A 21,865-nucleotide genomic window follows, 5' to 3' on the forward strand; every position below is an offset into this window, starting at 1 on the left:
ATACAACAATACCGCACTATGGTCACTAGAGGGAGCCAATGATCATAGGAAATCACTGTATGAGATAAAATATAGACAACATTCCTCAAAGCTGGGTGAATTCTTGTCATATTCATTCAACAATTTAAAAAAAATGAGAACATTAAGTGTTTGCAAAGCTTACATCACATATCAATGAAAGGCAATGACTCCATTTTTCTATTTTAATCATTTTTATTGGAAGTTCTCTTATTGAACAATCAGTTACAAAATACAAAGTGTTACAGATCACAAGTGACATTGTCCATCCTTGTTTAGATAGACATAGCACATTGACATGGAGTGATAAAACACAATATAAGTGGGATATTTGTGAGACAAGTCCTCCCTGTGTACGGGCCAATAATAAAGGACATCCAGGGACTCACACCCCCCTTCACACACTCATTACAAATATATCACCCTGCTTCTTATATGATGGAGATCAGCCATGGAGTATATCTGAGGTGTATATCAGGGTGTTCTTCTTCCCCACATGAGAGCTGTGATGTCCAGCAACATTCATATAGAAGACATTTCCCGCACTCAAGTCACTAATACACCTCGAGGGTTGTGTGGGATCCCTGATGTACAGGAAGACAGGACTTCAGTGAGGAACAATTCCCTCACTCAGGACAGGAATATGGCTTCTCCCCTGTGTGAGATCTCTGATGTGTGGAAAGAGAGGACTTCTTTGAAAAACATTTCCCGCACTCAGAACAGGAATATGGCTTCTCCCCTGTGTGAGATCTCTGATGCGTGGAAAGAGAGGACTTCTGTGAAAAACATTTCCCGCACTCAGAACAGGAATATGGCTTTTCACCCGTGTGAGATCTCTGATGTGTGGAAAGATGGTTCTGTAAAAAACATTTCCCGCACTCAGAACAGGAATACGGCTTCTCCCCTGTGTGAGATCTCTGAAGTGTGGAAAGATCGGACTTCCTTGAAAAACATTTCCCGCACTCAGGACAGGAATATGGTTTTTCCCCCGTGTGAGATTTCTCATGTGTGGAAAGATGGGACTTGTCTGAAAAACATTTCCCGCACTCAGGACAGGAATATGGTTTTTCCCCTGTGTGAGATCTCTCATGTATGGAAAGATGGTACTTTCTTGAAAAACATTTCCCGCACTCAGGACAGGAATATGGCTTTTCCCCTGTGTGAGATCTCTGATGTGTGGAAAGATAGGACTTTTGTGAAAAACATTTCCTGCACTCAGGACAGGAATATGGCTTCTCCCCCGTGTGAGATCTCTGATGTGTGGAAAGATAGGACTTTTCTGAAAAACGTTTCCCGCACTCAGGACAGGAATACGGCTTTTCCAACGTGTGAGATCTCTGATGTCTGTAAAGATGGTACTTCCTTGAAAAACATTTCCCGCACTCAGGACAGGAATACAGCTTCTCCCCTGTATGAGATCTCTGATGTCTGGAAAGATAGAACTTATATGAAAAACATTTCCCGCACTCAGAACAGGAATACGGCTTCTCCCCCGTGTGAGATATATGATGTGTGGAAAGATTGGACTTGTCTGAAAAACATTTCCCGCACTCAGAACAGGAATACGGCTTCTCCCCTGTGTGAGATCTCTGATGTCTGGAAAGATAGGACTTCTGTGAAAAACATTTCCCGCACTCAGGACAAGAATACGGCCTCTCTCCTGTATGAGATCTTGTATGCTCATTAAGCTTGGATTTATAATGGAAACACTTCCCGCACTCAGGACAGGAAAATCTCTTCTCTGTTGGAAGGACGGCCCCGTCCCGCACAGTCTGAGGTTCCTCAGGATAAGAGGAAGACGATGGTCCATCTACACTGTGTGGTGCCGGATGGACATTTGAGGTAGTCGGGTTTTCTCCTGGACTATACTGTGTGATGTCCTCATCTTCTACTTTACAGTCTGGAGACAAAGTGAGACAATCCTCTGAGGTTTTCCTCATCTCCCGTCCATCTACTAAAATAGAAATACAAAGATTATTACTAGACATGAGCAGATTGGTTCCCCTAAACCAGGACTCCGCCCACATCAGGCAGCTTTGTCTCTGAGGATCTTACAATTCCCCCCTCAAGGTAACTAGTAAATGGGTCCTCTGATCTCCTACCAGTTCATTTCTTTATTCATGGACCTTAGTCAGAGAGTGAGGACACAACGAGAACTGTCTTTTATAGGAGTGACAGTGATGAGGGGATTATAGGAAGAGTGTCCCCACCCCCTCTATCACTCATTGCCATCTTCCCAACACAAGAAGTCCTGAACTCCCTGATCTAGTCCATGATTTAGTCATGAATAACAGGGGGGCTGAGCCCCACCAGAGGTCAGAGAGTGAGGATGGGGGGAGAACAACCAAGATGAAGACTGGACTGATCCTGAAGACCACCATCATTGGGTTATTGGCTCCTCCCTCATTATCACTTTCTGTTTAAGGTTCCAAAGTTTGAGGATGTTATCACATTATTATCAACATGTAAAAGTCTGTGCTCCAATCACATCATCAGATATAAAATCAAAACACTATAATCTGATTCCACCCTGAAATGAAATAAGTAATCAGGAAGCTGCTCACATAATACCCAGATATGAGGTATAACAGAATTCCTCCAAAATATGCAGCGCTGGCCCTTTAAATCATATACAAAAAACACACCACAGATGAGGTCATCAGGGGCTTGATCACTGATCCAATCCCTGATGTGATGATGTCAGCACGTTGGGCGGAGCATAACACTCTAACGTCATCACGCCCATTGCGGCTGGTCCGAGCACCGAGGAGATACACTGTGCATGTCTACCGATGTGTGTGACAGATATTTCTATGTAATAAAGTGAGAGATGTTATAGATCTATACTATGTGGAGAGTTCTTCTTGTCTCGAGTCTGAGACTATACAGCGGGGTCAGCAACCTGTAGATCACGACTACGTGACTGGTAGATCTCGGTCTGAGCTTGCTGACCTGCCGATGTCTCCTCTGTAGTGCCACCTGCAGTGCCATGCGGAGTGATACCAACTGCACTCCACCTTTAATCCCAGCTAGTGGTCTCCAGAGAGGTGCCAGCAGCAGAAGGAAGAGATCTTCAGGTCAATGTGAAGCAATACACCGAGCATATTAATATAAGGCTGCTTTCACAGTGATGTGCTGCGGTTTACCCACACCGTGGGTGCAGTGCAGTGTACCTGCAGCTTTCCTGGGGGTTTGCTGCTCTTATCCATAGACTTCTATTATATCCTGCAGGTTTGCTGCACTTTCTGAATGCAGGAGTTTTGATACGCTTTCAGAAAGTGCCCCACACCTGCAGGATATAACAGAAGTCTATGACAAAGTGCAGCTAACCCAGGACAGTTTCAGATGCACTGCGTTGCACCTGTGGTGCAGGTAAACTGCAGCACATCAGTGTGAAAGCAGCCTTATAGGGGCTCAGAACAGTAAGGGTTCATTTACATTTGTAGTTTGAGGGGTGGTAAAACCCCATAGTAAAAATGTGTTTTTATCCGCCCTGCCCCAACCACATCCCCTTTAGCTGCAGTGGCCAGGGGTGTACATATGTCGTAGCTGCAGCAGGAGTTATATGCATTGTCATGGTTGATGGTTGGTGGGTGTCATGGTTGGTGGGTGTCATGGTTGATGGGTGTCACACCTACCAAGCATAACCCATTCAAGTGAATGAGGCCACTCTGCAAGTGCCCTGCAACCTTGTGCAGTACAGAAAGGAAGGGGTTAAAGCAGGCAGCGTTGTTGCTTTCTCACCACCTGCTTTAACCCCTTGGACCTTACAGAAGCATGAAGTTGTGGGGCGCATGCAGAGTGCCCTTATCTACTTAAATGGGTTAAAATTGGCATGCGGTACACTGCTGCTCTTCTGAAAAGCAATCCATGTGTGTGTTGACAGGTGGTGAGGAGGTGATATGTTGCCTTCTCACCACCTGATTTACACCCATGATTGCGGTGCAATGCACACTATTGGGACACAGTAGTATGGCAATTAGAGGTTAAATCAGGTTTGAGGAGGTGACACTGGGCAATACTGTGACTGGTGATCTTTGACTTTTCCCATGTTGTTTAGGAAGATCTCCTCCTCGTTAAGGTTGCCTACCCCTGCTATACAGACATATCCCTCCACCCGGCACTGCCAGCAAACAACAGAACTAGTAACCCCGGGAGAATTCCTCTGTCAGAGATCTCGCTAGATCTGGGTATGGGACAGAATGTAAGACACATACCTCAGATGTCTAAGACAAGCAACACCTATAGAGAAAATCAATATTTTGCTGCCAGCTGAACCCCCAGAATCTCCATAAATCCATCCTAGATACATGAACTGTGTCTGCAGCACAGAGAAGGAAGATTATCCGAGAGAAATACAGGACAGGGAACACAGTTCAGGAAAGTGACCAGGGTATTAAAGGCTGATATAACCCAGTCCCCACCCTACTCTGCACCAATCAGTGAGAAGTATGGGTGGAGGAATGTATTTTGTGTTAATGACCCACCTGAGCTGATCTCTGTAGTAGTGTCCTCCTCTATAAATGTCCCCGTTATTCCATCCTCCTCCATAGACTGCTGATCATCCCTCACATACATGTCTTTTTCTTCTGCTTTAACCTCAAATTCTATATCGATTGGATCTCCACTCTAAATCAAGAAAATGAGAGAAAATATCATCTGTAAGATAAAAGCTTTATTACTGTGACATCACATATATAAAATCCACACATCCCCATCTATGTTCTAGATGCTCCATCCCACCAACCTTGTAATAATGAGGGATGGTGAGACCTTCCTGTGTGGAATCCCAGTGAATACAGATTGAGGATGGATACATTTAGGAGCAACCCTGCCTAAACATCAGGGTGCTACATCCCCCCCGCCTAGTAAACTACATCTCGTAGTTTGCAGAAAAAAATAATAATTTGAGCCCTCAAGCCTGAGAGCGAATGTCCTGGCAAAAACTGGGATGGGTGGGGAAACAAGGAAAGGAATAATAATAACAGTAATACAAGGGGCGTACCACATGAAATAAACATATGTAACACATAAATGAATGTTAGTTCACACAAGGCAGATAAATATCAGACATCATGCCTTATATCCTAACTATCTATCTAATATATACAATAATACAGAGAATGATTAGTTACCGCTGTGTGACGCTTCTCCTCTTCTGACGGTTCTTAAATAACGGAGGGCGGGGCCACCCGGTGACCCCGTCCCCCTCTGATGCACAGGGACTTGACGGGGACTTCCCTGTGGCATTCCCCTTGATGTCAGAGGGGGTCACCCATTACGTACCCTAGTGTCCACAGCGCGAAGCGACATTACATAACATTGTTTTGCCAGCCGGGCCATTCTGCCACAGTACAACTGCGGCGGCTGGTCGGCAAGTGATTAAAATTGCTTGCGGCTGTAATGTATTGTCGGGTCCCATCAATATACATAAAAATCCCCCCCCATCCATTACCAGGCCCTTTGGGTCTGGTATGAATATTAAGGGAACCCTGCACCAAAATTTAAAAAAAAAATTGCGTGGGGGGGGGCCCCCAAAATCCATACCAGGCCCTTCAGGTCTGGTATGGATTTTAAGGAGAACCCCACGCCAAAATAAAAAAAATTACGCGGGGGTCCACCCAAAAACCATACCAGACCCTTATCCGAGCATGCAACCTGGCAGGCCACAGGAAAAAGGGGGGCGAGAGAGCACCCCCCTCCTGAACTGGTTGTGGGGGTCTGCGGGTGGGGGGCTTATCAGAATCTGAAAGCACCCTTTAACAAGGGGACCTCCAGATTCCGTGCCCCCCTATGTGAATGGGTATCGGGTATATTGTACCTCTACACATTCACCAAAACGTGTCAAAAAAGGAAAAATGACAGTAGACAGTTTTGGACAATTACTTTACTAAACAAAAAAAAAGTCCCGTGATGTAGATATATCTTCGATCACAGCGTCAATGAGCTAAGGGAAAAAAAATGGAAAAACTCTGCCTCGATCGGAGGATCCCGCCGACTGCAGCCTTTTTGCACTTACAGCTGTTATATAGCTGAGGATGGGGCCACCTGGTGACATAAGCGGGTGACAACGCCCCCTTCTGACGTGATGTGACGTCACGTAATGTCAAAGGCAGGCAGGGTCACCCGTTGACGTCACTGGGTGTCTCCGCCCTCAGCTATATAACAGCTGTCATCACAAAAAGGCTGCAGTCGTGGGGACGCCACCCATGGAGGCAGAGTTTTTTCGTTTTATGTTTTTTTTTTTCTCGGGTTGTCAGCGCTGTGATTGAAGATAAATGGACATCGCAGGACACTTTTTATTTTTTAATAAAGGAATTGTCCCAAACTGTCTCCTGTCATTTTTACTTTTTTGACGAATGGGTAGAGGTACAATGTACCCGATACCCATTCACTTTGGGGGGGGCGGGATCTGGGGGCCCCATGTTAAAGGGAGCTTCCAGATTCTGATAAGCCCCCCGCCTGCAGACCCCCACAATCAGTGGGCAAGGGTTGTATGGATGAGGCCCTTGTTCCCATCACCCTCCCCATGTTTAGGACATGTGGCCTGGTACAGTTCAGGACGGGGGCTCTCTTGTTCCCCCCCTTTTCCTGCGGCCTGCCAGGTTGTGTGCTCGGATAAGGGTTTGGTATGGATTTTAGGGGGACCCCCACGCCATTTTTTTTTAATTTTGGTGCAGGGTTCTTCTTAATATCCATACCAGACCAAAAGGATCTGGGGGACCCATGCCATTTTTTTCAATGATTTGTATGTGGATTCGACAATACATTACAGCCGCGGGCAGTTTTAAATGACATTATTTCCTTTACAACAGTTTTATTGCTGCTCTCATTCATAAAACTATGTACGGCCGCTATGTAAGCAGCCTTCCATAGTGTGGGGCGTGGACTCAGCCCCCTGAACCATGATTGGCCAATGGCACCCTGCCTTTGGCCAATCATGGCTCTCACAGAAGAGCGTGCTGTTATTGGTCAAAGCATGCAAGTAAGGTGCATGCTTTGGCCAAACAGCAGCTGCCAATGCACTGCGATCTCTCAGTAATAGCTGAGGAAAATTAATTTTTAATGTCTGCTGCAAAGTTTGTCATGTCTGAGAAGTGCAGCGGGTGATCAGGGTGCTCTGAGTCCCTTCCCATATCCTCTGAGGCCGACATAGAGTCCTCACTGTTTGTTACCTCGTGTTCCAGCAGCGCCACCTTGGCAGCAGCACGTCCCCTTGTCCTCTGAGATTGTGTCTCAAATTTCTCCGGAATGCCGCCGGGTCTCGGGGGGATTGCGATCTGTGTTGTCTGTGGCTTGTGAGCAAGCTGTCTCTTCTGCCCATCGCCGATTTTATCAGTGCTGGAAGGGGTTTCTGAGTCACAGAGGTGCAGAGCTCAGCTAAACAGCTTCCATTCCCCTCAAGCTCCAAGCCACGGCCCCTCCCATAGACTTTTAAAGGGTGTTCCACCACTTTCAAATTTGCGAACACCCCAACTTTTTTCGTTATTTGGCGAACATGCGAACACCCGATGTTCGAGCCAAACTTATGTTTGACTCGAACATCGGGCTCATCCCTATTGGAAACCACCAACCTCACCAGCCATCAGAAATGTGATTCACACCTTAAATGAAGATGCTCAACATGAATACTTCTTTGCCAAAGCACATTTATCACAAGATAAGTTCTCATATCATTGGCATTCTTGGCTGCATCACCCGCTTTGTGCCCTACAACTTTACCATACAGATCATTACCTCACAATATCCTCTTTAATATCCCACCAACCCACGAGATCCACGCCTTCTCCATCTGACTACATTTTTATTTCCTGACCTACCTACTATTTGATATTGTTATATTACTTTATCTGCTGTATACTATGTTGTCCTTTTGTTTGCCAAAACCATCTGTGGACAAATAATACACATAATTATCTCATGTCTTCTTTACCCTGGTAATATCCTATACCGTACCAGCACCCCTACCCTCCCCCATCCTTTTCCTACATTAATTCCCACCCCACCCCTTTCTCGTCTATCCCCCTACTTCTCTCCTTTTTTTTGTATAATGAATACTTTATTATACACTTTGAATTATTGTTCAATGTCTCTAGAAAACCTACAACAAATAAATATTTTAAATAAAAAAGGGGGCCCCCAGATATCCTGCACCCCCTACATGAACGAGTAATGGGACCCATAGTACTGTATGCCTGGTTACTCATTTACAACAAAAACACAACGACAAAGTCCAAACAGCAACCACCTCCCCCCCAAAAAAAAATGTAACAAAAAATAAAAATCCATAATAATAATGGCATCCAGCTAAGTAGATCCCTCCAACATGCCACAGAAAAACACGCAGACCAACCAGACTATCTGTTCCCCGCAGAATCTCACTACAAATGACATTTCCCAAACTGGCAGCTGAAAGTAGAGTAAGGGGCTCCCAGGTGATGTTATTCACTAAACTGACTAAATATCACTACTTCACCCCTAAATCACATATTCCTGACCACCTGTGTCCTAGAACCCAGTGACACTGTGCTGTGCGGTATTATTGGTTGCTCGAATGCAGATATTTGTGTGACCTACATCTCAGAACCAATGACATCATCGATTGCTAGGATGCAAGTGGGCAATTCGCACAGCATGATTGGCTGCTAGGACAGTGGTGGCTCCATCATCCATAGCCACCAAACTGGAAGTTGTCATTTATCCGCAGTAGAGATATCACCACTAAGTGAATGAGTTCTGGCTGCAGCAGAGGTTTCATGGGTGGGAGGTCAGAATGGACAAACTGGTCAATACATCAATCTTCTAAAACTTAGAGAATATAAAAGGAAGAGCGGACCTCCCAGATCTGAGACACAGAAACCTGATGATGAAAAGTCCAAGAAGTGATCACTACTCTAGTGGTGTGGACTGTAATGGGAGGAGGAGGAACTTTATCACACAACTCATAGACCTGCAAAACAATCTACTGAATCCACTAAGAACCAATCAAATCACTTAGTAATAGCGGATCTGGAATATGGAGAACCTTTTTTTAGCCTCTGGAATAACAAACAGGAAATCCATCTGTGTAAAAAAACATTGGCCAAGAGGTGACCCCCGACCATCCCCACCACATCCACACAATGGAGAGAGATCTACTAATGTAATATACAACACAATATATAGAGTAGAGAGGTCAGCACTATTGTAATGTACAACACAATATATAGAGTAGAGAGGTCAGCACTATTGTAATGTACAACACAATATATAGAGTAGAGGGGCATTTAGTATCGGGGTACAGGAATGTGGGGGGTCGGACAACACACAAGGTACCTCCATTTGTTGAATATCCACAGAAATCACCCAGCACGCTGGCAGATTGTCAGGAGAACCCCAAGTTCCCAGCCCAGACAGGGGTAACAGCTGTATAACAGCACACACACTCTATTATCCCACCACTGCCACACACATGACAAGGATGGAAGACCACGGGAACTAGAAAACCAGGAGAAGAGCTTGTATGGAGGAGGAGGGAAGGAGAGGGAGATTATTGTGATTGACTTGGCACAGCCTGCAATACCTCTGACCACCACTAGAGGGAGACTCCACCCATATCTAGCTGGCTGACCACACACAGGCAGATACAAATCTTACATACAATCTGGTGCACTATGAGGGTTGGGGATCAGTCTAGTAATCAGCACACACTTCTGAGGTTCCTCAGACTCCCCTACAAGCTAATATCCTTGTGTTACTCCCTCTTCCCACTATCCATGTACACCCCACACCAGACACACAACATGGGGGCAGTGAGGGGACAGTGGAGGATATGGTTAAATGGGGGGATAAATGCCCATTATTTGTTGTCAGTGGGGGAGGGGGATGCCCGCTATTATCAGTTATCAGTTGATTCACTGGGGGGGGGGGGTGTTGGGCATTAGTGCTTAGTAGGAAAAAATGGGGCAAGAACGGGGTGGCAGAGGTGCTCCATAGAGAGACAAGAGGCACTGGTGCTCAGCGGTTGGACGAGGGGTACTGGGGGGACAGGAAGGTAATTGGGGAACCAGAAGTGTGGAAAGAGGGCTATAAGGGGACAGGGGGCAGTGAGATGGGAAGGGGGCAATACGAGGGAAAGAGGGGTGAACAGTACAAAGTGAGGGACAGGTGGTGGATACAGGGGAAACTGGGAAGCAGGGGGGAAACAAGGACCTGGACAGGGAGGAACCAGGGGGATGGGGAGTTAGTGGTGCTCAGTGGGAGATCAATACCTGTTTGATGGTGTCCTGTTCTGAAAGCTGATGTGGAGCTCCTCTGATGAGTCTTCTATGGTTGGGGTCCTCTCAGATGGTCCCTCTTGGCTCCTCTGATGAGTCTTCTATGGTTGGGGTCCTCTCAGGTGGTCCCTCTTGGCTCCTATGATGAGTCTTCTATGGTTGGCGTCCTCTCGGATGGTCCCTCTTGGCTCCTCTGATGAGTCTTCTATGGTTGGGGTCCTCTCGGATGGTCAATCTTGGCTCCTCTGATGAGTCTTCTATGGTTGAGGTCCTCTCGGATGCTCTCTCTCGGCTTCCTTCTGCTCACAAGTGTCCACAATCAGGGGAAAGTTCTCCTCCGTGTCCCCGATGGAAGATGAAGGCTTCTTGTCCTGGCTGAGAGGTGTGAGGGATGTTCTGTGTCTGCAATACAGATGTGGGAAGACTCCAATCACATTGTGAGCCAGCTTCCTCACAGGGGGCCCCTCCCTCACAGACGCCTTAGGGCCACACTGACTACAAACAGTGCAAGGGAGGGGGGAATGACAAAGAGGACCCCTCCCTCCATTCTCTGAGATGACACAATAGAATCTCATGGGGAGGAGCAGGAGGGGGGATTTTTCTCCAAGGAATGAATTTCTAGCAGTGAATGTGATTTTCATTCAGTAAATTCCATTCATTCCAAAATGAGATGATAAAAGGAAATGAAATGTTGAACTCCTTCTGATCGCCATTCATCAATCCATGGAATGTAGTGAGAAGATTTCTCCAAATTCTCCTTCAATAATCTCCTAGTGTATGAGGAGCTTTCCCTTTCTTGTGTCCTCTTCCTTCCTCCCCTGATCACACTGGTGTCTTCAGAGAGATCCGGAGCTGAGCTCTCACATCTCTCAGGACTCTCATATTGCACACACCGGGGGATCACCTCATACACTTCATCTTCTACATGTTCTGGACGCCATGACACTCATTTTTTGGGGAAAACTTTCTCCCGGAGACCTTGTAGGAAAAGAAAGGAATGTTGTACAACGCATGTGTGAGACGAGGCACATGACATTACACGCTCCATCTTCTGCATGCGCGGTATAACATACATTTTCAAAATGGCGGTGTGGGGGAGGGGACACAGGCTGTAGAAGGGGTTGCAAAAATAGCTTATTTACATTTGCAACTAAGGGAACAGTAAAAACACGTGGATGAGCCATATTTCTACTAACCCCCAACCACTGCACACAGACAGCAACCACCTGTGTACACCGGATGTGTCTGAGATAAACCAGAGGCTCTGGATGGACAGTTGGATAAATAGTTCTATATTTAGGATGTTTCCGGTCTATAAACCAGAGGCTCTGGATGGGTGTTAGGCTCTCTTCTATAGAATTCTATGGGCTCTTTGTAATATTATACAAGGTGTGGGAACGATCGGCACAAACAATACAACCTCATTGTTTTCTTTGATGGTGACGGAAGCCATAGAACATCGGGAACATCGCCTTGTTCAGCTGCCCATACACTCGTACAATCTCCTTCCAATCTTTTCATTGGAAGATCCTTCCCTCCATTCTCTTATGGTTAGTGGAGGGAAATGGAAGTGTGTGATGGCGGTGATGAGGAAATTGGAAGGATGGAAAATGTTTCTGGAATGAAGAAATTTCTAGCAGTGAATGAGATTTCATTCAGGAAAGTCCAATCATTCCAAACACCCGATTCTTTCCAAGTAATGAGAACAACATTCATCATTGGAGGTACTGAGGAGACTTTGGTGTCAATGTTCATACAGACGTTCATTTGAAAATCTCCTTGTGTATGTCCAGAGTAACTGTTGGTGTGAATGAGCCCTAAAGGTGACCATACTGTATACAATCTGATTGTACAATCTCCTTTCCATCTACCATCATCTACATAGTACAAGGATCTGCCCGATCCCATACACACTGAATGGAAGGTTTGGGTGTGTCCTCCTATTACATAGTTTTGGAAATTCTAAAGCAGATTGTATAGTTTGTGGTCAGCATTAGGCTTGTGTGTTCTATTCCAGAATCCCCCCAATATGTCGCTTGTCACCTACTTCCCCGTACTGCCCCTCCCCCATAGTGACTCCATATTGTCCCACCTGTGTCCCCTCCCCCACACCACCATTATGAAAATGTATGTTATACCGCGCATGCAGAAGATGGAGTGTGTGATATCATGTGTCTCGTCTCACACATGCATCATACAACATTCCTTTCATCTCCTCCAAGATCTCCGGGAGAAAGTTTTCCCAAAGAAATGAGTGTCATGGCGTCTAGCACATGTAGAAGATGAAGTGTATGAGGTGATCCCCCGATGTGTGCAATATGAGAGTCCTGAGAGATGTGAGAGCTCAGCTCCGGATCTCTCTGAAGACACCAGTGTGATCAGGGGAGGAAGGAAGAGGACACAAGAAAGGGAAAGCTCCTCATACACTAGGAGATTATTGAAGGAGAATTTGGAGAAATCTTCTCACTACATTCCATGGATTGATGAATGGCGATCAGAAGGAGTTCAACATTTCATTTCCTTTTATCATCTCATTTTGTAATGAATGGAATTTACTGAATTAAAACCACATTCACTGCTAGAAATTCATTCCTTGGAGAAAAATTCCCCATCCTGCTCCTCCCAATCTTCTCCTCACTGAATTCAATAATCAACATTGATTTCCCTCCACTAACCAGAAGAACATCCAACCAGGGCCGGATTTCCCACAAGGCCACCGAGGCCAGGCCTCGGGGCGGCAGTGGTGCAGGGGCGGTGCCGCTCCTTCGGCGACTTCCCGGATTGTCCCTTAATTATGATCTTTGTCCCATGTCCCGGGCACCTTCATTCCGGGAAAATACAGTATCCCGGAATGAAAAGAAAAATAAAACGGTCCGCCTCCGCCACTCTGATAGAGTTACACTCATCTGCAGCAGAACTGGTTGCTAGACTAGGGCTGCCCCGCGTCTAGCAACCAGTGACGTCCGCTGACACGTGGGCAGTGCACCCTATGGCTGAGCAGAGCACCTCTGAGATGACTCCACCCACCTCCTCTCTCTCCATCTCTGCCATTGGCCAGCAGCAGAGAGGGAGAGAGACCAGCCAGGCACACCAGAGCGACGAGTCACCAGGATCCAGCCTGTGCCCACTGCCCAGTCAGTGCCAGTGAGTTCCGCAGCCGCTACAGGGGAGCACACTGCCAGCAGCCCAACTTCTCCAGTCCAGTTCTCCTCTTGAGCCTCCCCCTGCCCACGAGGGCTGCGAGTTTTGAGCCGCCACTGCGCCAGACAAACTTCCAGGACCAGGTTAGTGTTTGTTCATTTCCCACAAACAGAGCTTTCTTTTGGTGGTATTTCTCGTGTGTGGAAATATGTTTTTAATTGATCTATTGTAGCAGTCATTGATAAAAGACGAGAATGGTGGTATGTGTGGGGGAGGGGGGGTGGCATTGAAGGATCCGGCCTTGGGGTGGCAAAGAGAGTAAATCCGGGCCTGCATCCAACAAACCTTCTTCATATGACCAATCTGGAATGAGATTCTATTGTGTCATCCCAGAAAATGGAGGGAGGGGTCCTCTTTGTGAATCCCCCTCCCTGCACTGTTTTTTTAGTCAGCATGGCCCCGGGGCATCTGTGGGGGAGAGGCCCCCTGTGAGGAAGCTGGCTCACAATGTGATTGGAGGAGTCTTTCTAGATCCGTATTGCAGACACAGAACGTCCCTCACACCTCTCGAGCCAGGACAAGAAGCCTCCATCTTCCATCGGTGACACGGAGGAGAACTTTCCCCTGATTGTGGACACTTGTGAGCAGGAGGAAGAGAAGCCGAGAGTTGGGAGAGATTTTCCCACTTAATTTCCTGTCACCATGCTGGGAAGAGTCAGGCATCATCCAACCAGAGAAGACTCATCAGAGGAGCCAAGAGGGACCATCCGAGAAGGACCTCAACCATAGAAGACTCATCAGAGGAGCCAATAGGGACCATCCGAGAAGGACCTCAACCATAGAAGACTCATCAGAGGAGCCAAGAGGGATCATCTTAGAAGACCCCAACCATAGAAGACTCATCAGAGGAGCTCCACATCAACCTCCAGACCAGGACACCATCAGAGAGGTATTCATCTTGCTCTGAGCACCACTACCTTCCCATCCCCCTTCTCCCTATCTAGCTCCTTGTTTCCTCACTGTCTCCCAGTTTACTGTGCGTCCTCTCCATTGTCCACTTGTCCCTCATTTTTTCCTGTGCACCCCCTGTCCCCCACATTGCCCCCCTTCCCACCTCACTGCCCCACTATTGCCCCCTTTTTACTCTTCTGGTCCAACCACTCATCACCAGTGCCTCCTGTCTCTCTATTTATAACCTCTGCCTCCCCCCTCCCCCCGGTTTATGCCGCATTTTTCCTACTAAGCACAAATGCCCAACACCCCCCCCAATGATCACCAATTTATTTATTCAACTAATAACAGCAGACATCCCCCTTCCCCCACACTGACCACAGATAATGGGCACTTTATCCCTGACTTCCCCATCTACTTCCCTGTCCCAACCAACTGCCCTCCTGTCCTCTCACTGCCCCCATGTTGTGTGTCTGGTGTGGGGTATACATGGATAGTGGGAAGTGGGAGTAACATGAAGATTCTAGCTTGTAGGGGAGCCTGAGGAACCCCAGACGTGTGTGCTGATTACTAGACTGATCCCCAACCCTCATAGTGCACCAGATTGTATGTAAGATTTGTATCTGCCTGTGTGTGATCAGCCAGCTAGATATGTGTGTAGTCTCACTCTAGTGGTGGTCAGAGGTATTGCAGGCTGTGCCAAGTCTATCACAATAATCTCCCTCTCCTTCCCTCCTCCACCATACAAGGTCCTCTCCTGGTTTTCTAGTTCCCGTGGTCTTCCATCCTTGTCATGTTTGTGGCAGTGTTGGTATTATAATAGAGTGTGTGTGCTGTTATACAGCTGTTACCCCTGTCTGGGCTGGTGAACTTGGGGTTCTCCTGACAATCTGCCAGCGTGCTGGGTGATTTCTGTGGATATACAACAGAAGGTGATCCCCCGTGTGTTGTCTGACCCTCCACTAGACATGTGTGATTAGTTTTGTCTGAATCTGAAATACACATTTTTACAAATTTCGGATCCAAATTCATACCGAACATTTGTAATTGTTACGAAAAGTTAACGAACCTAAAAGTTCAAACCCCAGGAAGTCAGCATAGCACAGGGATGGTGGGAACCCCTCATAATGGGCACAGCGGGTGTACAGACCCGGGAACTCAGCACAGGGATGGTGGGAACCCCTCATAATGGGCACAGCGGGTGTACAGACCCAGGAACTCAGCACAGGGAGGGTGGGAACCCCTCATAATGGGCACAGCGGGTGTACAGACCCAGGAACTCAGCACAGGGAGGGTGGGAACCCCTCATAATGGGCACAGCGGGTGTACAGACCCGGGAACTCAGCACAGGGATGGTGGGAACCCCTCATAATGGGCACAACAGGTATACAGACTCGGGAACTCAGCACAGGGATGGTGAGAACCCCTCATAATGGGCACAGCGAGTGTACAGACCCGGGAACTCAGCACAGGGATGGTGGGGAACCCCTCATAATGATAAATTCATCATAACGAAAAGTTGACAAATCTAACGAAAATTTGTATTTCATACGAATCCGAATTGAATTTCGGACACGAATTACGAAATACAATTTTTTTTGGTACGAAACGAAACAAAACACATTTTTTGACGGCTCCCATGTCTACCCCCCACATCCCTGTACCCCGATATCATAGTCTGTAACAACACATAGAGGACATTTCTCCTCCCACTGACCACTATGGCTGAACATTGTTTTCATCCTGCTGACCACAGACCCAAATCATTTGTCCCCCCTGACCAGCAGTATAAGGGGCACTATGACTATAGTATTGTGCTGACCTCTCTACTCTATATATTGTGTTGTACATTACAATAGTGCTGACCGTTCTACTCTATATGTTGTGTTGTACATTACAATAGTGCTGACCTCTCTACTCTATATATTGTATTGTACATTACAATAGTGCTGACCCCTCTACTCTATATATTGTGTTGTACATTACAATAGTGCTGACCCCTCTACTCTATATATTGTGTTGTACATTACAATAGTGCTGACCTCTCTACTCTATATATTGTATTGTACATTACAATAGTGCTGACCTCTCTACTCTATATATTGTGTTGTACATTACAATAGTGCTGACCGCTCTACTCTATATATTGTGTTGTACATTACAATAGTGCTGACCGCTCTACTCTATATATTGTGTTGTACATCACATAGACCAGCTACAGTAGGCGGTAATGACAGCGGCGACCCCGGAGGTGACACAATTCTTGTCATTTCTGGGGTCATTCATGGCAGAGGAAATCGGGGGATGGAGCTCACATTGCTGACTTATGCCGCGTACACACGAGCGAAATGTCCGACAGAAAAAGTCAGACGGGATCTTTTCATCGTATATTCCGATCGTGTGTGGGCCTCATCAGACTTTCTTTTTTGAAAATTCTGATGGACCAAGAAAGAGAAGATGTTCTAAATATTTCTGACGGAACCAATTCCTATCGGGAAAACCGATAGTCTGTATGCTGTTCCGACGGACCAAAAACAAAGCTATTGGCTACTGGCTATTGAACTTCCTTTTTGTAGTCCCGTTGTACATGTTGTACATCACCGCGTTCTGGACGGTCGGACTTTGGTGTGATCGTGTGTACGCAAGACAGTTTCAGCGGAATTCCATTGGAACTTTGTTGGAAAAACCTTCAGAGTTTATTCGGATGAGAAGACCGGTGGTGTGTACAGGGCATTAGTCACCTTTTCCCCCCCAAATCCCAGCCCCCCCCATGTACCAATATACCATTAATGTACTTCTTTCTATTTATCTTACACCCCCCTTACCTCAGTGTCCAGCTTGCTATACAATCACTTCTCCATTACTTCCTGGACACACCTTGGGATGTCACACAGGATTTGTAGCTGCTGACTTTATTTTTTTTTGGGGGGGGGTCTGGAGCTCCTCTTTAAAACTCCTAAATCTATTTCCTGCAAGATTTATCACCGCATGCAGAGGGTTTCATTTTATTGGTTTGAGACTTTGGGAGTTTTCCCATAAGCCTTTTCAGTAAGTGTTATTTATTTTTGTTTGTTGGGATTAGAGAAATATTTAACCCTTAGCACTATCAGGGGTCACATGTCTGCCCTATCTGTCCTTCTTCAACATTCTCCAGCTACTAATTCACTAATTTGAAATTTCATTCAATGTACCTCACATGTTCCTTGTCCTCTTCAGCCCCACTCCAATTGTGGTAGGTAAAGATAGTATTGTTGGTGTTACAAAGACCTGCATTTTGAACCTATTTAAGACATTTTGTTACATTGTTATCCCATAAGGTGACCTTACTTGTGGCCATCACTTTGATTAAAAGGTCACAAGGTTGTTTTCAGACCAAGAATCTCCTTTTTTTACCCAAACTGGTCTCTGCTTTTCACCTTAATGGATGGATTACATTACCCTCCCTGTGTCTGGCATTAGTTCACCCCGAGTAGATCTCTCTCCATTGTCTGGATGTGGTGGGAACGGTTGGGGTTCACCTCTCAGGAAAATGTTTTTTTCTTGTAAGTAGATGGATTCTCTGCTTAATATTTCAGAGGCTAAAAAAAGGTTCTCCATATTCCAGATCCGCTATTACTAAGTGATTTGATCGGTTCTTAGTGGATTCGGTAGATTGTTTTGCAGGTCTATGAGTTGTGTGATAAAGTTCCTCCTCCTCCCATTACAGCCCACACCACTAGAGTAGTGATCACTTCTTGGACTTTTCTTTTTTTTTTCACAATCAAAGGTTTATTGAAACTTATTGCGATACAGTAATTGCAATCAATATAAAATGAACATATTTATCCATAAAATGAAGGGATTACAAGTAAGTAATGGTTGGGATTTGTAGGAATATTATAAGCATTTTCAATTAGTAATTAAGATAGGGAAAGGGGTGAGGGAGGATAAAGGGGGAAGTTGGGGGTAAGGATAAGGAATGGGTAAAGGATGGGGGAGAGGAGGGGAGGGGGTCTTGGGTAGGTGTGAGGAGTACAGTTGTTGGCATCTCACCAAGAGAAGGAATGAAGGAGGATAATTATATCTTGCATATGAGAATATTAGCATAATCATTAACAGACATTAGAGACAAGCTTGGGTTGCATCCAATATAAGATAACAAATTATATCATCTCTTATCGACTTTGTGATGATACAACCACTTTTTATCTATGAGGTATTAGTTAATGAGTGAATCATAAACAGAGGAGTGTATAAATAACAGCCATGGTTGCCAGGTCTGGTTAAAGTGTGTGCTATTTTCTCTCTTCATGGCGGTGATTTCTTCCATTTTGTAAATGTGGTTTACCCTTTCTAACCAATCTTTAATGTTAGGAATGTGTGTGGTTTTCCAATGAAGGGGCATGTGTGCGAAATTGTGGGTGACCATCTCCTGGCTTTGTGTGGCGTAACATACCATTGGGTAAGAATTTTATAAGATATTTCCTGATATTTAGTGCCCAGAGAGCTCTTGTGTGTCATAATACATGCACTCTCCCAATGTTTTGCAGAAATCTTAATATTTAAATCTTTTTCCCACTTTACTTTGTGCTGTGAGTCATCCTTGTGTTGAGTTTGATTAAGACAGCAATAAGCCAAAGATGTGGTGTTAGTTATTGGTGATCTTTTGTAGCAAAGATTTTCTATGGGGAGTAATGGTAGGCAATATGACATTTTATATTTACTGTTCATCAGGAAGTCTTTGAGCTGCATGTAAAGCCACGGGCCAGGAGGTGGTCCATCCCATTCTGCCTGTAGAATGTCAAGGGATTTGATCTTAGAGTTTATTAAGCATTGAGAGGCAGTGTGGGTCGACAAGTTTTTCAGGTGTAGTCCAGGGATAAAGTCGGGATTATTTGTGACTGGTGTCAGTGGGCCAGGAATTGAGGCTAGTTTGTGGGGGCCAGCTACTTTGTGCCAAATGTCTAGTGTGTTTGTGATTAGAGGGTGATTGAGTTTTCTATCTGTTTTGGAGTGTAATGTCCAAGGATAGAAGGTTAGATTGAACGGAGTTAGAGCTTGTTCTAACTGGATCCAATCCTTGTTAGTACTATGGCAATGCCATTCGATGATTCTTGTAATGTGTGATGCTTGATGATATTTTTTAAAATTCGGAAGGCCTATACCCCCTTTATGTTTAGGTAGGAATAGTGAGGAGAGTTTTATTCTGGGTTTTCTGTCAGACCATAAAAAGCGTCTTTGTGCTCTAAGGAGACTAGTGAAGAAGGATTCCGGAATTTTGATGTGGAGTGTGTTAAAAAGATAGAGAAGTCTCGGAAATATTGTCATTTTTAGGATAGAGGCTCTACCGAACCAGGAGAAGGTTTTTGAGGTCCATTTTTGGAGGTCTCTGATCAAGGTGGTAAGAAGGGGTTTGTAATTATTGGAATATAGGGAGTCTATGTTACTGGTTAGTTTTATCCCTAGGTATTTCAAGGTGTTTTGTTCCCATGTATAGTTATGGTTGTCTTTCATCAGTTTAAGTTGATCTGGTGGTAAATTGATATTTAACGCTTCTGACTTTGATTTGTTAATTTTAAAGTTGAAAATAAATCCGAAGATTTCAAATTGTTTTTCAAGGTTTGGGATAGAGACATGTGGATGTGTCAGGAATAGTAAAAGGTCGTCCGCATAAGCAGCTATTTTATATTCTCTATCCCCAACCCTAAATCCCTTTATATCTTTAATTGTTCTAATTAGGGGTTCTAAGGAGATGATAAAAAGAAGGGGTGAAAGGGGACATCCCTGTCGTGTCCCATTTCTTATTTTGATTGGGTCTGAAAGGAGGTTTGTTAACTTTAATTTTGGCCTGGGGGCTTCGATAGAGTGCTGAGATCCACGAGAGCATATTCTCATTTAGTCCAATATGAGAGCATGTAGACATCATGTAGTCCCAAGACACTCTATCAAAGGCCTTTTTGTCATCGGTTGAAAGAATAAGTCCTTTTGTCTTGGAGTTGTGGGCATAATGGATTAAGTTAATAGCTTTGGTTGTATTATCACGTGCCTCAACTACCTGGCATGAACCCTACTTTTTCTGGTCCTACGATCTTTGATAATAGGGGTTTCAGTCTATTGGCCAGAATTTTGGCTAATATTTTTAGATCTATATTTAATAAGGATATGGGTCTGTAGCTAGAACATTCAAATTGGTCCTTGTCAGGCTTTGGGATCACCACAATATGAGCCATGAGAAACGAGTCATGGTCATGTTTATGTTTAGCCAGAAAATTAAAGGCAGATAGAAGGGGTCTAGTCAGAGTATGTGTGTATGTTTTATAATATTGTGAGGTGAACCCATCAGGGCCTGGGCTCTTCCCTGTTTTGAGATTTTTAATGGCTTCTATAAGTTCATTGGCGGAGATAGGGTCTACTAATTTGTTTGTGTCTTCTTGGGAGAGAGAGGGTAGTTTACTATCTTTTAAGAATTGGTGAATGGTTTCTTGCTTCGTTATGGTAAGGTGTGGGGGTTTATTCTGTTCAGGGAGGTTATATAGTCTCGAGTAAAATTTATGGAAAAGATCAGCAATATCAGTAGGTTTGTGTCTAAGTATTCCTTCTTTGTCCCTTATGGCGTGTACCTTGTTTGCCTGCGTCATGTCTTTGAGAGCTTTGGCCAGCAGTTTCCCGCTTTTGTCTCCATGTTCGAAATATATGTTTTTTTTTTAAAAAGAGTGCTTTTTTGATCTTTAGGTCAAGAATTGATTTAAGGGAGTTCCTACATCGGGTCAGCTCTTCTTCTGCTAGGATTGAGAGTGATTGTTTGTGTAGTGTTTCCAATTTTGCTATTTGCGAAGTCAAATTGGAGATTTCTTTTCTTTTTCTTTTTTTATTCTAGAACCCCATTTTATCAAGTGTCCTCTCAGGACGCTTTTATGAGCTTCCCAGTTAGTCATAGGGTTGGTGTCATCATCTCGATTATTTTTAAAGTAATCAGTCAGGGTGTCTTGTATGTCCTCTTTCACTCTTTGATCAGTTAGGAGGGATGCATTGAGTCTCCAGTTAAAGGTAGTTTGTTTTGGGGAATTAAGTCTCATGGATATAGCCGTAGGAGCATGATCAGAAAGAGAGACTATACCTATTTCAGCTGTTTCTAAGTTGTTTAAATCTCTCTGTGAGACGAACATTAGATCAATCCTAGAATATCGTTTGTGTTGGGGTGAGAAGAAAGTGTAATCTCTTTCGGCCGTGTGTGTCGATCTCCAAGTATCTACCAATGACAACGAGTTTAGGAGCATTTTAAGGCGTCTAAGGGTTCTGTAAGTTACAGTAGTGTGGCCTGTTGATGTATCATTTTGGGGGAAAAGAGGAACATTAAAATCTCCTCTTAAGATTATGCATCCTTCGGCAAACCATTTTAGTTCATCTACAATTTTACGACAGAATGGGATGTGTGCTGTGTTTGGGAAATACACATTGGCCAGTGCAATTGGCGATCCTGCCCAATCCCCTTTAAGAAAAAGATAGCGACCTTCAGGGTC

At 45.0% G+C, this 21,865-nt stretch overlaps 1 protein-coding gene across 1 annotated transcript; it reads right to left on the reverse strand.

The window, feature by feature from the left end:
* Window positions 1–540: 540 nt before the first annotated feature.
* LOC141130083 (uncharacterized) lies at window positions 541–4,837 on the reverse strand. Its single transcript, XM_073618046.1, has 2 exons — window positions 4,766–4,837; window positions 541–1,736 (listed from the first exon to the last, which is right to left on the reverse strand). The coding sequence occupies exons 1-2, from the start codon at window positions 4,835–4,837 to the stop codon at window positions 645–647; spliced, it is 1,164 nt and encodes a 387-aa protein (XP_073474147.1). The 3' UTR covers window positions 541–644.
* Between the last annotated feature and the right edge of the window lie 17,028 nt (window positions 4,838–21,865).

This window comes from Aquarana catesbeiana, linkage group LG02 (assembly GCF_042186555.1).
Source record: "Aquarana catesbeiana isolate 2022-GZ linkage group LG02, ASM4218655v1, whole genome shotgun sequence".
NCBI classification, from domain to species: Eukaryota; Metazoa; Chordata; class Amphibia; order Anura; family Ranidae; genus Aquarana; species Aquarana catesbeiana.

Excerpts from the sequence above, each read along its gene's own strand:
- LOC141130083 (XM_073618046.1), bottom strand. The coding sequence starts at position 4,837 with ATGTATCCATCCTCAATCTGTATTCACTGGGATTCCACACAGGAAGGT. Across the intron at positions 1,737-4,765 it reads CCATCCCTCATTATTACAAG|TGCGGGAAGTGTTTCCATTA; the intron begins GTTGGTGGGATG and ends TCCTGTCCTGAG.